This window comes from Meleagris gallopavo, chromosome 1, assembly GCF_905368555.1.
Source record: "Meleagris gallopavo chromosome 1, MGAL_WU_HG_1.1, whole genome shotgun sequence".
In the NCBI taxonomy this organism is placed as follows: Eukaryota; Metazoa; Chordata; class Aves; order Galliformes; family Phasianidae; genus Meleagris; species Meleagris gallopavo.
In genome coordinates, this window is record NC_139404.1 from 73,748,139 (window position 1) to 73,763,211 (window position 15,073).

General features: G+C 36.5%; 1 protein-coding gene across 1 annotated transcript in view; it reads right to left on the reverse strand.

Moving 5' to 3' along the window:
* Positions 1-15,073, reverse strand: part of ANO2 (anoctamin 2) — a 183,267-nt gene that overhangs the window by 120,662 nt on the left and 47,532 nt on the right. Inside the window, exon 8 of the mRNA XM_085234124.1 lies at positions 10,977-11,041. Within this exon, the coding sequence (XP_085090250.1) occupies positions 10,977-11,041 (65 nt within the window). The remainder of the gene's footprint in view (positions 1-10,976; positions 11,042-15,073) is intronic.

The following is a 15,073-nucleotide window of genomic DNA, read 5'->3' on the forward strand; positions in this document are numbered from 1 at the left end:
CAAACTCCTAATACTGAAAGCTATCTCTAACATGCATCTGCAAATATTCCCCAGCAATTTTGTAACACTTGACACCATTGGTAGGATGTAGGAATAAGTTCAGAGCCAAGACAGGGCACTTATTTCTACAAAAAAATTTCCTTTTCTGTGTGTTTCTTCAAACAAGTAACACACTGAATCATCTCCAGCGATTCTGAGGGAGAGTGTTCACCAAAGACCAAGAAAGAACTTATGAATTGATTCTTTTAGCCGGAAAATAGAATGAAAAAGGATGCCACAAAAACCATTTAATGAAGTTAACTTTTAGTTGAAGCTCTTGTTTGAAACTGTTATTTAACAAATTTTTTTGCTGCTTTCTCCAATGATACCTGAAGCCTGAAGCCTAATCTGCCTAAACTACAGATTCTAGCAGCCAGAGATGCATTTTCTTAAAAAAACACTAAGAATTTATTATTTTTTTTTAATCTGTGATAGGATGAAAAAACACTGAATGAAGACTGGAATCCCTTAGAGAACAGATGATTTGAAATTCACTTAGCTGTAAGACTGTGTTTTCCCCCAGCCTCTTGACTCTTTAGAAATAATAACTATTAAACACAGTAAAAGGGTGTTGTTTAAGGAGATGATCTGTATGGAGGGATGCAATCATTCAGTTTCCAAATTTTAATGTATTCAAAAACCTGGCAAAAAATGTTTTGAATAAAAATATAGGATTCGAATTTTAACAACAATTTAAAATAGCAAAAGATAAAACTTTATCCTGTAAAGAAATAAAATGAAAACAAATTGCTCACTGACTCTCCAGCTTTACTAATGTTATTGGTTGCATACCAAGAAGTTTCAGAATACACCTGGGAGAGCAGATTATGAGGTAATGGTGGATTATAAACTAAAAAAGCTATTGGACTCGTTACAAAGAAACAATAGAAGCTTATTAAGTAGATATGAGGACTGAGACAGAAATTAAGGCAGAGTACCTACCAACCGTGTAAGCAAACAACGTGATACTGGTTAGTCAGAAACACTGTAATCAAATTCTCTACTTTCTTATGGAAAAATACAAAGCTTTAAGGGCTTCCACAGAGAATTTCTGGATTGGTGTAAGTACTTTGTAGAATGTTCTTTATGGATAAAGAGAACTTTTACTGGAAAGCTAGGCACAAAGAGGATGTGATGTGTAGAATTATAAAAATGATAATCCATATGATTTTTCAGATGTAGTAGTAGCAATCTTTACGCAGTGTTTCAAAGGATTAAGTTGCTAATTACATTATTCAGTTGATATCTGGATTTGACTGTCACATTCTTTGCGTACAAAAAGTCTACATACCTATAAATCCATGCAGTAACCAGGCACTTACTCAAGATAGACACTTACAGCAGTAGTAGGAAAGAAATGCGTGTCTCATCACTTAGCTTTGAGAACTCATGCAATACAACCTATAAACATTCAGTGTCTCTCTTGCTAAATCAATCAAACCCTGACAATCAAAAATGTCACTAGATTTCCAAATCTGGCAAACTCAAAATTCACAACAGGTAGCTCAGATTGGCAGTTGGACTAGATGATCTTATAGGTCCTTTCCAACCTTGTGATTCTATGATTCTACGATTCTACCTGAGGATGAGTCAACACTACTCTGTATCAACAAATGTTACCTATGGGGAATGGAGTTCAGTTTCCCAACAGAAACATTTCAGCTCACTATGTGAAATTGCATAAAAGGAATAAATAATTCATTCAGTTACTCATATCATTCTTTTTCTCTCATAAGAAACTCTAAAAATGAGTAACCTATTTAAAGTGATCATTTAAAGTGCATCACCATTTCTTTCAGACTGGGAGGAGGTTTAACTTTTTTCTTTCTTTTTTGCATATTTTTTTTTTATGGCCCTTAGCACCTATTGATACTCTTCCAGCTTTTCTCTGATGCAAATGAGAACTTTGCCCAGGTTCATAGATACTTAGAAAAAATGTGAGGTCACTGAATTGTTCTTTCTTTCCTAATCTTCAATATTCACTAAATAGTTTCCATAAATTTCTATCTCATCTAGTTTAATAGAATTTGAAGTTCAGATACTTTATTATTTTTATAAATGATTAATTTATGACCAATATTTCTTGAAAGATTTCTTGCTCTTCATATCCGTATAGGTGAGCCTCACTATAGCCTCTGAATTCATTTCTTGTAATAGATTTGTTTGGGAATACAAGAAAAACTGTTCAGAGCAGCAGCTGTGGCACAAGACAAGCAGCATGAGAACCAAGGACACCTCTAGAAGAAGGAACGGCTCACAGCTCTGACTGGATAAGTGCCCGCATGAATGGTTAAGGAGTGTTTGTAGAATACTCTGTTGACATGTAAAGTTGAATGGGAAAGTTGTAAAGATGGATGAGAAAGCTAGGAAAAAAAAAAAAAAAAAAAAAAAAGGAAACTTGTGAATGTATATAAGTTTTATGAGAACTTGTAATAAGGGTTTGGATCATTCACATCTGAGTCCATGTATCAGACGCTGCATTTTGATGGCAATTTATCACTACTGTCAGATAGACACCATATAATGTTGTACATATAACATACAATGTTGTACAATTTCCCATAAAAGACAGGTATAATAAATTCCTTTTTATACACATTGGATAACTTGAGGCAGTCATTCTTAAGACTATCCTACTACTATAGTCTTAAGATAATAAGAGATCTATAAAATTTTATTTTTAATTTTTTTAATTTAAATTGCCAGTTCTTAAGACATGTGAGACTGTGACAATTGAAAAGGCAAAAAAAAAAAAAAAAAAAAAAAAAAAAAAACCTTAAATGCAACCTATAAGTGCAATTAAATGCATTTTTTTTTCATAATTTCAACTGCAACTATTTCACCAAGACAATAATACAGAGTAGCAGCCGTCACTGTCTCTGTATTGCTTTAAAAACATTTGTTTTTCTGTTCTCTGTGCTTACTGTGGAAGGTCAAGTATTTCTCATGTTAGAAACGTTCTTTATGTAGGTGTTTAGGGAATAATTCTTACATTATGCTCTGTTCACAATCTTGGCATCTTGTTTTTGTTCACCATTGGAGACAGGTGTGTCAGGGACCAAAAGGTCCTGGCCAAAGTGATTTTGAATTGGAACAAAGAATTCTGACAGAGAACATAACTGGTTGGCTACATGACTAGAACTATGGTCCACATGACAGTTTTAAGGATTACTTAAATTACAGGTTGCTAAATCAAACAAAGGTATGATTTATCCTAATGCAACTTTTTTACAGAGATAGTTGGGTGCTTCATATAGAAAAAGTCTTAATAAAGGCTATGTCTCTAAATTAGATGACAAGGGCACCAAAAATTCCTACTGAAATTAAGATGTGAAGAAAGTTTTAAAAGAAAGCTTAGCAGAACTGTAAACATTCAATTGCAGCAGCTGTTTTCTTTTCCCTGCAGTATTCAGCCATATGCACATCTAAATGCCTACAAATATTTGTATGCATGTATATAAAAGTTTATAGGATTTGTTCTAGTTTTTCTAGTATATAGGATTTGTTGTTTTATTTCCTGTCAAACTATATTGATGTCAGCTCTAAAGATACAAGTTGAATTAGAGCCTACCACTCAATTCCAATAAGAAATATAAATTACTGAGTGTTAAGTTTCAACACCACACAGGCACTAAGAAAATTATTCTGTGGCTAGATGAAACAGACTTTTAGCTGTCTGTAAAACTATGCAATCCAAGGGGTGGGAACAAAGAAGATGTGCAGTGATATCGTCAGCCTTCAGAGGCAGCCTTTGTGTAAGTCCTAATGTAGATGCGCATATCCTTTGATGAATCTAGCTTCTGAAAACCTTATCAGAGGAGTAAAGAGTCCCAGTGGAAAAGAGTCTTAGTGCTCTGAAAGTAACCTGAGGCCTGGGGATTATATTTATCAGAAGGCAGGGATCTGGATTTCCTCATTATTACAGTACAAGCCTACTGGTTTGAAATTCAATTTCAGAACCAATAAATAATACCAAGCTCTTGCCAAAACAGACAGAGGGAACCATTTCCTATAGGATTGGTGAAGACTTCTAAATGCAGAGCTGTAAGTAAATTATCAAACTCCATTCACAGGCTTGCAAGCAGCAGAATAATTGAAGACAAATTCTACATTGATTTATGCGTCATGAGCAGAAATCTGCTTTTTTAAGAACACAGACAGCAGCACTCATGTGAGCCCTGGAATAAAAAGTCCCAGGGTTGGAGGGAAAATTCCCTACAACTGTGTATGAAAAGTGGTGCCCTTGTCTGAAGAATCTAACAGTCCAATGGACAATTGAAGTATGATGTGATAAAAATGTCTATTCATAAATAAACTGGGTTCATGAGGGGTAATGGCATTCCTTGAAAAAGAGAGGTCACAAGGGTTAATTAGATCACACACACACTGGGAAAGGTAAAGAACTATACAATGGAGGAAGCAAGGTCCTATTTCCTTCTTACTCCCTCCTGGAAAGTCTCTTCTATTAAAACTGGCACAAAAGACAAAGTCAAGTTTGAGTGAAAGCTGTCATAGTACTTCCAGCTCTACCTAGTGATTTAATGCAGATGAACATACCCCATAGTGAATGAACATACCCCATAGTGACAATAAGCCTTTGTTGCGGAGTTCTTCGGAACCATAGAGAGATGTTGGACTTGAAGTGAAAAAAGGTTATAGCAAGATGCACTCAGATTATTATTTCAGACTTGTTCTCAGCAGAGGCTTGGAAAGGAGTTGGATGAAATTCTGTCAAAATTACTGTTAAAACTCACAGGCATTTTTGTACATAGTTCTATTTTCATTCGATTATTGCTTTTTCCCAAGCTTAAAGTTGTGTTCTCCTCCTTTTCCTAATAAAGAATTCCTTGTTTAAAATCTCAGCAGCTTTGTGAATATTAGAGATACATCTGCTAAAGACATTCAGGGAAAAATTGCAGTGTTCCCATAATTTTGTATAGAACAGAGTTATTTATCAAGAAGTGTTTTTTACTCTTGTTACCCACCTGGCATAAGAAGACCCTCTCCAGGATCCCATACATCAGTGCTGTCTCAGAAGAATTCTGCAGTAATTCAGTAGACTAAGCATGAAATCAACTTGAACACATTGATGACTATTGCACGAATAGTCATCACCCTCAAAGAGAAAGCAAACCCTCAGAAAATAAGCAGTAGCCACTGACATCCAGTGAATAAAAGAATTAAAAGGGTAAACTTGATGCATGATAGTTTTCCATTTAAAATGCATTTCTATTAAATAAGCAATCAGTCAGGTAGAGAAAAGCAAAAATCTCCTAACTGTAACACTGTGAAGACCCCAGTTCATGAATGATGTTATTCAGAAGGTAGAAAACAACAGTTGCTTCAGCAGAGAGAAAAGATCGTAACACTACTATTCTTCATGCATTAGCAACAGGGTATACTGCCTAGCTACCATAATGTCTTCTTTTCTCTCTGCAGCCTCAGGAGAGCTGGTGACAATCATTAGAGTGTTTGAGAGAGGCTCAGTACTTTCAGTCTGCTGATTGTATATGTAAGACTTGACTCATTGTTCTCTGCTTTGAAACCTGGCTTTCAGAAAATATATAAATACTTACTGCAAACCTGTGAAGTGTAAGACTGACTTGCTTGGTCAGCCAGCCCAACATTGAGTGGCATGTTATACATGTATCTCTCTTCCAAAATATTAGTCGAGGTTGATTAGGTTTAGCACTAAGGCAAGCATTTGAGAGGGTTGTTCAACCCCAATCTGAGTCAACCACATACCATAATGTGGTTACATTTTATAAAAAGTAAATATTGTACATTTGGCTAATAACTGAATAATAATAACTTAAGAGAGAAACAGAGTAATTTAAACATACAGGAAAATTTGCATTTTGAGGATCAGTGGTGCCATAATTACCACAAAAATTGACTGATCAACATTTGAATGTACCTCTGAAATTAGGGAATGCATCACAGGCCTTTAACTTCAAGTTCTTGCTGTTCCAGACTATATATACAGTGTCATATATTTTCTCTCTGGAGATGAAGATGCATCCACAAAGAGCCATGGTGAAAGAAGCCATGATTTGCTAAGGTATTGCTTACACTGAACACCACACTAAACAGGCTCCAAGATGCTGCAGAGACAAATAAAGTTCAGAATATTATAGGTCTATCTTTACTTTAAAAAATGGCACACAGTGATAGCAGCTGCTATGATTTAAGAAGACAGTATTCAACTTCAGAAACTGAGGAGAACGGACAGATGCTAAGTCAAGATTGAAATCAGAATGGCACGCTACAAAGAATTCTCAGAATTCATTATACACTAGGTTGAAACAATTTTCCATACATAAGAAAAATATAGTTAAAAATAGGAGGGAAGAAATATATTACATAGAATAACTGAAACTCCCATGTTATTTACATTGCTATACTTATAAATAATATTTTAGCTAACACACTTCTTTGCTGCAAAAACCTTAATTTTTACAATGACTGTATCTTCTCCATTTCGAGCTTTACATCATGATAAGTATGTACTGGCACTTGGAGTTTAGAAAGTAATCATGCTATAGACAATGTAGGCAGTTAGATATTAAGAAGTATTAGCAGGAGGAAATAGAAATGAAAACATGAAAAATGACTATTAGAGAGCATCCAGAGGACAACAAAGATGGTGAAAGGTCTAGAGGGGAAAACATATGAGGAGAGACCAAGATACTTTGGTTTGATCAGCCTAGTCAAGAAGAGACTGTGGTGTTCTACAACTTCCCCACAAGGGGAGTGAAGAGGCAGGTGCTGATCTCTGCTCTTCAGTGACAGCAACAGGACCTGAGGGTGCAGAGAGAGTGGTCACGGCACCGAGCTTGCTGAAGTTCAAAACGCACTTAGAAACACTGTTTGAATCTTGGGTAGTCCTGTGGAGAGCCTGGAGTTGGACTTGATGATTCCTTTGGGTTCCTTCCAACTTAGAATATTCTATGACTACAGTACTTATTCAGAGTGGGGTAATTTTACATTAATAAAAATACAGCAAAACACGGTCTTCTCTTTAAAGTGATGATCTCCTATCCAGTATTTCAGTTCATACAGAGATCTTATCTGCAGGTGTTTCAAGATGCTTATTAAGTATGCTTTTGTCTCAGAAAGATAGCCAACTTTTTGTGATATCAATAACCTCAGCATAGTCACTTCATCTGCCATTTAGTGATGAAGGTTACATAGAACCAGACGTATAATTCATTATAAATTCAATTTGACGCTTTCTTACTTGCCATAAATCATTAGAGATGCCCTGATAAAGGACGAGAGAGAAGGTTGGATGTTATTCCAAGGCAAATTTGGACAGGACAGATGGAAATCTTTCTCCCCCTTGAGAGGGCTGCAGTGCTGGAGATGAAACTATGGGATATCCTTCCTCACAAATTTCAAGTTTGCAAGTCACTTGATCTAGCTTTCAAATGACCTTTGGTTTGATCATGGATTAAGTTCATGGATCTCCAGAGGTCCCTATACAAAACTTATTCATTCTAGAATCACATCATTAAAAGTCTGTTTAACATACTGTAATCTTCATAAAACCTGTTCTCTTCAGAAAGGTTCATAAAACTCTTAGGGAGTGTCCTATCCTACCTGTCTCCAGATCAACACTGGTATTAGCTGTTAGGAAAATGACAAATTCATTAACTACAAAAATTAGTAAAAATCAAGTCTATGTTTAACTAAGGAAAGAGCATCAAGCATAGATTAAAAAAAAAAAAATCACAGGTAGACTTTATAGCTCTTTTTAAATTACAAGGATTAAGGGAAACTACAATTGATAAAGGCACTCCTACAAGACACGTACACTAGATAAAGTCTTTTCTACTATAAATCAATACTTAAATTATGTTTATTACAGACATATCTCTAGAATTCTGCACTTATTAGAATTGCAACTTGTATTTTCTATTTTTTAAGTCAGATATATCTGTTAGAAAATAATTTAAAATTTCCCTCTCAAAAAATATCTCATTCTGTCTATCTGAGTTGGACTACCAAAATTAAATTAACGTAACTCAAGCCTCAGTTTGCACTTTACTATCTACACAATCTGTTTCATAAATCCCCTTAAAATTTTTACTTGAAACTGTTCTGCATAAAAATTTAGAATTCTTACTGTATTCTCATTTGAAGAAGCTCTCCCCATTCATCACTGGATTTCTTAATTTATAATAAAAAATGACTTGTCTCCTGTATCCCCAAAGAAAGGCATACTAGCCAGAGCAAAATACTTCTACTAATAGGAACATAGGAATCAATGGAATTGTCAGCAAATATTGCAGTGCTTCCCTTTATCATTCTTTTTTTTTTTTTTTTAATTTTACATTTTTAAAATCATGAAAACATTCGAAGACCAGTCATACAACTATCACTCCTTTAGAATATCACCCTTAGCAAGGACCTCAAAGAGTCACAGTCTGTGCCAAGAGTGACCATAATAAATACACAGTTTCTAGCACTGGTATACAGTCACTTGGACACCAGTAACCTCTAACAGTAGCAAGGAACTGAAGATAATTCTACAAGTGCCGTATACAGTCCTCCACTATAGGCATCTTGGGTTAAAGAATGACTTTCATCTGCATTCTCACTGAGTAAAGGTGAAAGAGTTAAAAAGATCTACACTGTTGCATGTTGTCTTAAAAAATAGATTTAAAAGGCCAATTAATTTGGGGGTATGAATACTGATACAACATACTCCAAAAGATTTAATGAATTGGAAAATATTAGACTAAACAAATTTTTTGTATAAGGTAAAATAAATGCTGTTTCTGTTCATCAGATTCTGAATGTAAGTTTGTGAATTTACACAGTGCTTCCATAACCAGAAAAAAAATAATAATAATAAAAAAATGAGTATAGTCTAATCAATCTGAAAAAAGAAAAATTACAATATTTTTTCAAAATATGAGGTCAGTAGGCAATTTTTAGACATGTTGTAACGGTAATCATTTCCCTCCTCCCTGCCACAATACAGAGATGTAAAAACCCAGTCCAGCTGCAGAAAGAAAAGTGTGGTAATTTCTCACGTATATAAACTATAAAGCTCTAATTTTACCCAGAAAATAAAAACCATATTTATTTTACAGGTATCTGTCAAACTTGCAGTCAAGCAAAGAAAAAAACAAAAGAAAGAAAAATCATCACTGAAAACAGAGAATCAATTGCATGTCTGGACCTTTTTTTTCTTTCCCATAGAATTTCTATGAAATCATATAACTTCGTAATGAGGACAGCAAGATATAAATGAAGATGAAGCAGATGTGCCTCTATTTTTAATTCAGCTAAGCTGGCGAGTCTGGTAAAACTTGAGAATTTCTTCATGGTTTAACATAAGATTTATAATATCTACTAAGAATGTACCAGGTATTGTAATCTAACTTTGGGTTTACATAGTTCATCCAGTAGTCTGGCCTAGAAAAAAGTAGGAAAAAGTTGTCAAAAAGTATGTAAATTCTGCATGGAAATATTATGGCAAAAAGGGAAATTTCTGTCTTGCAGAACTTCACTAAGATCTAACAGTCTCCCTTCCATTTGCCAATTTGAAACATCTCAGAGTCAATAAAGTTCAATTCTGCACATCATAAATTTAATACTTCCGTCTGTGATAAATTATGCAGGACTTCGACTTTTCAAAACGTAATTATTATATTTTGCAAATGTTATTGCTTCTCAATATTACTAACACTGGCTCTTGCAGTTAATCACTTTGGGGTAGATTGTGTGTCATTGTTTTATGATTTTTGGTTATCGGTAATCCACATCAGAGCATCGTGTAGTGCACTGGGAGTTTAACTGTTAATGCTCAAGTTCTGGGTACCTGTCTGGAAGAGAAGAACTACATTCCCCAGGGGGCTTTGCGGTCAGAGAAGAGATATAACGCCTGGCAAGGTCACCTGATGCGCTCTTCTTTGTCTGCGCTTCTTCATCGGCTCTTCTTTGTCGGCTCTCCTCCTGTCTCCCTGCTGTTCATCTGGACTGCACATCTCACCTCAGCATTGTGGTGAGGCCTATCCACCTTTTGGACATTCTCTCTCTCATTATATTTTGATTTATTAGCTTCAATTCTAATTATATTGTATTATGGTGTGTTATCTTGCATTCTGATACTATACTTAGTAAATTAGTTTGTTTCTCCTCAGATCGTTGCCACTGTTTTTAATTATTTTGTGATCCCCTGTTTCCCTTGTCCGGAGGCATGGATCCGCAGATCCCTCCACCCCGCTAGTCACAGAACCAGGCCGAACCAGCCTGTAAACTGTTGACATTGTGTAATAAAGACCAGTTGCAGTTTGATTAGTCAGAAATAAACACTTTTTTCTTAAGTGGAAAAAATAAAAAGTAACAGATGTATTTTTTTCACTGTTTGCTAGTATCACAGTACATTTATCTTTTTTTATAATCTAGTATTTCTAGTATACAACAAATATTGTGGGATTTTTTTCCTTTTATTTATGTTTTAATAGGAATGGTGGAAGTTCCTTAAGAAGCGTGACGGTTCAGCTTTGCCTATATTTAAGCCTAACTTCTCTGTTTGAAGCATGACATAAATTTTAAAATTCAAATTCAAATACCAAAAACACTGTGAACACATGGATGTTCTCATATAAATAAAATTTGTAAAATCAGAATTAAAATAAATCAATTTCAAAACTGACAAATACTTTCACAAACTGCTTCTGGTTATTGACAACTTTGATCACAATCCAATAAAAATTCATGAAAGTAATCGGAAATATTATATTACTTTAGGATAACATGATATACAGAAAGAAAGGTATCATCAGAACTACAGAAAAGCAGGCAGAAATTTTACTTATGTATCAGTCAATCCAAGATATTATATGCTGAAGTAACTACAGGAACTCTATTAATCTGTATCAGATAAAAACAGGGTTCCTGTTGTCCCGACAAGTCCATATTACCTTATGAGGTCAATTGGCTGAAACTTGTAAAATACTCCATATCTTGCCCATTCTCGATACAGCAACTAAATAATAAAATAAAAACAAAACAAAGAAAAAAATAAATTGAGATAACTGTTCTTGTTTGTTTTTATAGACATTGACAAAAAGTTAAATTAATGGAGGAAAAAAAAAAACAGTTTACTATAATTCAGTATAAACTTACAAATACATTTTTTGAACAGCTGTAGAAGACTCCAATCATGCCAGAAATTCAAGTACAGTGTAAACAAGCCTTTTCCCCATATACCTACTTCCTCCACATCATATTTATGACACTGCAATGTTAAAAATAAGTGTTTAAAGAGTAGGAAAAAAATGCCATAACCTCATGAAAATCTTTGAAAGAAGCAATTATACTCCTAGACTAAAATTCTTCTTTAATATAATTTATTTAATGTCTGGAATTATACCACAAGTAAGTACTGTGCAGTGTTTTCAGCCAAATGGTGAAGTGAGCTAAGAAGAGCTCAAAACTGGTAAGTTGGTAAGTAAAGATATACCAAGATGTAAGAAATGTGGCAAGACTTTTCTGCAACTATTGAGACTACCGTGTCCAGTGGACACTATATATATCTCCTTCTCTCCTCATGCTGCTCACGCACACACAACTTTAAACATTTAGTGTTGGAACTCCAAACTCACCTACCACTTACAAGCAGCACAAAAGGATGCCCTTCTGAGAGCACAAGAACTCTCAGTCCCTTAGAATAAGAAAGCAGTCAGGGGAGGCAGGAAATTGCCATGGCTTGGCAAAGACCTGCTGGCTAGATTGAAGGAGAAGAATGGATTTGACTGGCTGTTGGAAACAAGGGCACATCACCTGGGGACAATATAGGGATGCTGTCTGGACTGGAGAGGAGATTAGGAAAGCCAAGGCACAGGTGGAACTGAACTTGGTGAGGGATATTAAAAAGAATGAGAAGGATTCTATAGGTATATTGGCTAGAAGAGACAGCCCAAAGAGAGCATATTTCCTTTGGTAAATGAGAAAGGAGAACTAGCTAAGACAGATATGGAGAAGGCTGAGGTACTAAATGAGTTTTTTGCCTTCGTCTTCACTCCAGCCAGGAGTGAAGGCTAAATTCTCGTATTTCTCATGTCCCTGAAACTTGTACCCCTGAACCTCTAGCTGGTAACTGAGGGAGTAAATCTCCCTCTGCTGTAAGGGCAGAGCAAGTCTGAGATCACCTCATGAGACTGAATGAGACAAGTCTATGGGGCTGGATGGCATGCTTCCCAGGGTCCTAAAACAGCTAGCTGATGTGGTTGCTGAGCTGCTCTCCATCATATTTGAAAAGCCTTGGCTGTTGGGCGAAGTCCCTGGGGACTGGAACAAAGGAAACATCACTTCCATTAACAAGAAAGGTAGGAAAAAGGACCTGGGAAACTACAGGCCAGTGAGCCTCACCTCCATGCCTGAGAAAATCATGGAACAGATACTCCTAGAAGGCATGTTAAAGCATATGAGGGATGAGAGGGTGAACTGAGACAGCCAGCATGCCTTTCTCGAGTAAGTTCATGCCTGACCAGTCTGGTAGCCTTCTATGATGCGGTGACGACATTGGTGGACAAAGGGAAGGCAACCGGACTACCTGGACTTGTGCAAGGCCTTTGACATGGTCCCCTACCACATCCTTATCTCTAAATTGGAGAGATACGGATTTGGGCATGGACTATTCGGTGGACAAGGAATTGGTTGGAAGGCTGTAGACACAGGGTTGTGGTGAATGGCACTATATCCACGTGGAGACTGGTGACAAGCAGTGTACCCCAGAGATCTGTCTTGGGACCAGTGTGCTTCAATGTCTTCGTCAATGGCATTGATGACAGGCTTGAGTGCATCCTCAGCAAGTTTGCTGATGACACCAACTGAGCGGTGCAGTTAACAGGACAGAAGGACGCAATCCAGAGGGATCTCAACAAACATAAAAAAGGGGGCCTGTGTGAACCTAATGAGGTTCAACATTGCAAAGAGTATTGCACTTGGGTCAAAGTAATCTCAGATATGTACAGAGACTGGAAGAAGAACTCCTTGTGAGTAGCCCTGCGGAGAAGATTCTGGGGGTCCTAGTGGATGAAAAGCTTACACAAGCCAGCAGTGTGCTCTTGCAGCTCAGAAGGCCAATGGTATCCTAGGCTCCATCAGAAGAGGGGTGGCCAGCAGAGACAAGGAGGTGATTGTCTCTCTCTGCTCTGCACTCGTAAAGCACTATCTGGTGTACTGCATCTTGGTCTGGGGACCTCAATACAGGAAAGATGTGAAACTCTTGGGATGGGTCCAGAGGAGGGCCACTAAGATAATCAGAGGGCTGGAGCACCTCCCCTGCAAAGACAGGCTGAGGGAGCTGGGCTTGTTCAGCCTGGAGAAGAGAAGGCTGCAAGAAGACCTCATTGCAGCCTGCCAGTATTTAAAAGGAGAGGTGAATCAGCTTTTTACTTGGGTAGACAGTGATAAGACAAGGGGGAATGGTCTTAAGCTTAAGAAGAGAAGGTTCAGACTGGATGTCAGGGCAAAGCTCTGAGAGAATGGTGAGGTGGAACAGGCTGCCCAGAAAGGTTGTGGATGCTCCATCCCTGGAGGATGATGAGACTAGGTTGGATTGGGCGCTGGGCAATCTGGCCTAGTGCCAAGGTCTGGTGGCCCTGCATGTGGCAGGTGCTTGGAACTTGATGATCCTTGGGGTCCAATCCAACCTAAGCCATTCTATGATTCTAAAATTCTATGAAAAGGCGGTGCAGATCCTTCAGAAACATCTTACAAAAGGAGGAACAAAACTTCTATCCCCTGGCTGTTGAGTCAGGGATAAGAGGAAACATTTCAGAACGCCGTATCAACCCCAATATACTCAGCTACCATAGGTGAGGGACTTGTGATATTCTTCCTCGTTCTCTGTTTTGTTTCTGTAATCTACATGTTACAAGCTTGTTGGACTTTAAAAAGAAACCTGTGATAGTCCTTTAGAAGGACTTCCTGGAAAGGAAATCAGTAATTATGGTATGAAAGGCATCACATTGTTCTGAAACCAGTGACAGCTGCTGGATAGAAATCTCCACCCAATTAATAATTTGGCAAAAGAGTTAATGTGATAGTAGTGTATTTTATAACAGTGTACATACTTATTAATAATTCAGAAAGGACTTTCAACAAGATTTTCAGAAACAGGTGAAAACCAGAGGAAGCTTAGAGGAAACATCAGAAGAATTTAACAAATTTAGATGTCTATTCATCATGTTTTAACTTCAGAGGAAAACAAAACAAAACAACAACAGTAACGACAACAACAAAACACAAGATTTTCTATGGAAACACCTGAATTCTTTATATTCCTTTCACATTTTTATGCTGTGGAAGGACTATAGACAGTCTAAGAAAATATACTCATTGCAAATTATTTCTTGAAGTATAGACTAATTAAAAAAATAATAAATGAAAACAAGAATATGTTGATAAATGAAAGTAAATGAATTACATCATTGTTTATAGATTGTGAATGCAGAATATAGTTTTATCCAAAGACATGTCAAGCCTTTTGTCCCTAATTTCAAAAACGAAATAGAGAGGGTGAAGAGAGAAAGAGTAACACATAAGAGGTGAGGTCAGCTCCTTAAAAATAAGGCACTACATCATTACTAGTACAGTAGAATAGTGAGGAAACTACATTTTAAGAATGTTTCTGTGTGGAATTTCTGTGTCTCCCACGGGACTACCTGTTCCCTTTCTATAATCACTGTCTGTGGCTTGCTGGTCTCACAGAAACTGGAGCAAATATGGAGCAATGTAACTGCAGAGTTAATACCTTGGAGATCTCTACTATTCTGTCAGATTTGGCTAGAACTGGGCAGTAAGTTTAAAAATAGCAGGAGAGGAAGACAAAGCAAGAAACGCACACAAATCAGAACAAAGAAAACAGAGTACATTCTGCAGATAAATTAAATATTTGTACTATTGATTTCTTTAACAGAAACAAAAGAAACAACAAAGATTCTCAAAAACAGATAGTAAGATAACAGTAAGATATATAATTTTTTATTTTGCTATTTTTTGAGCTTTCCCA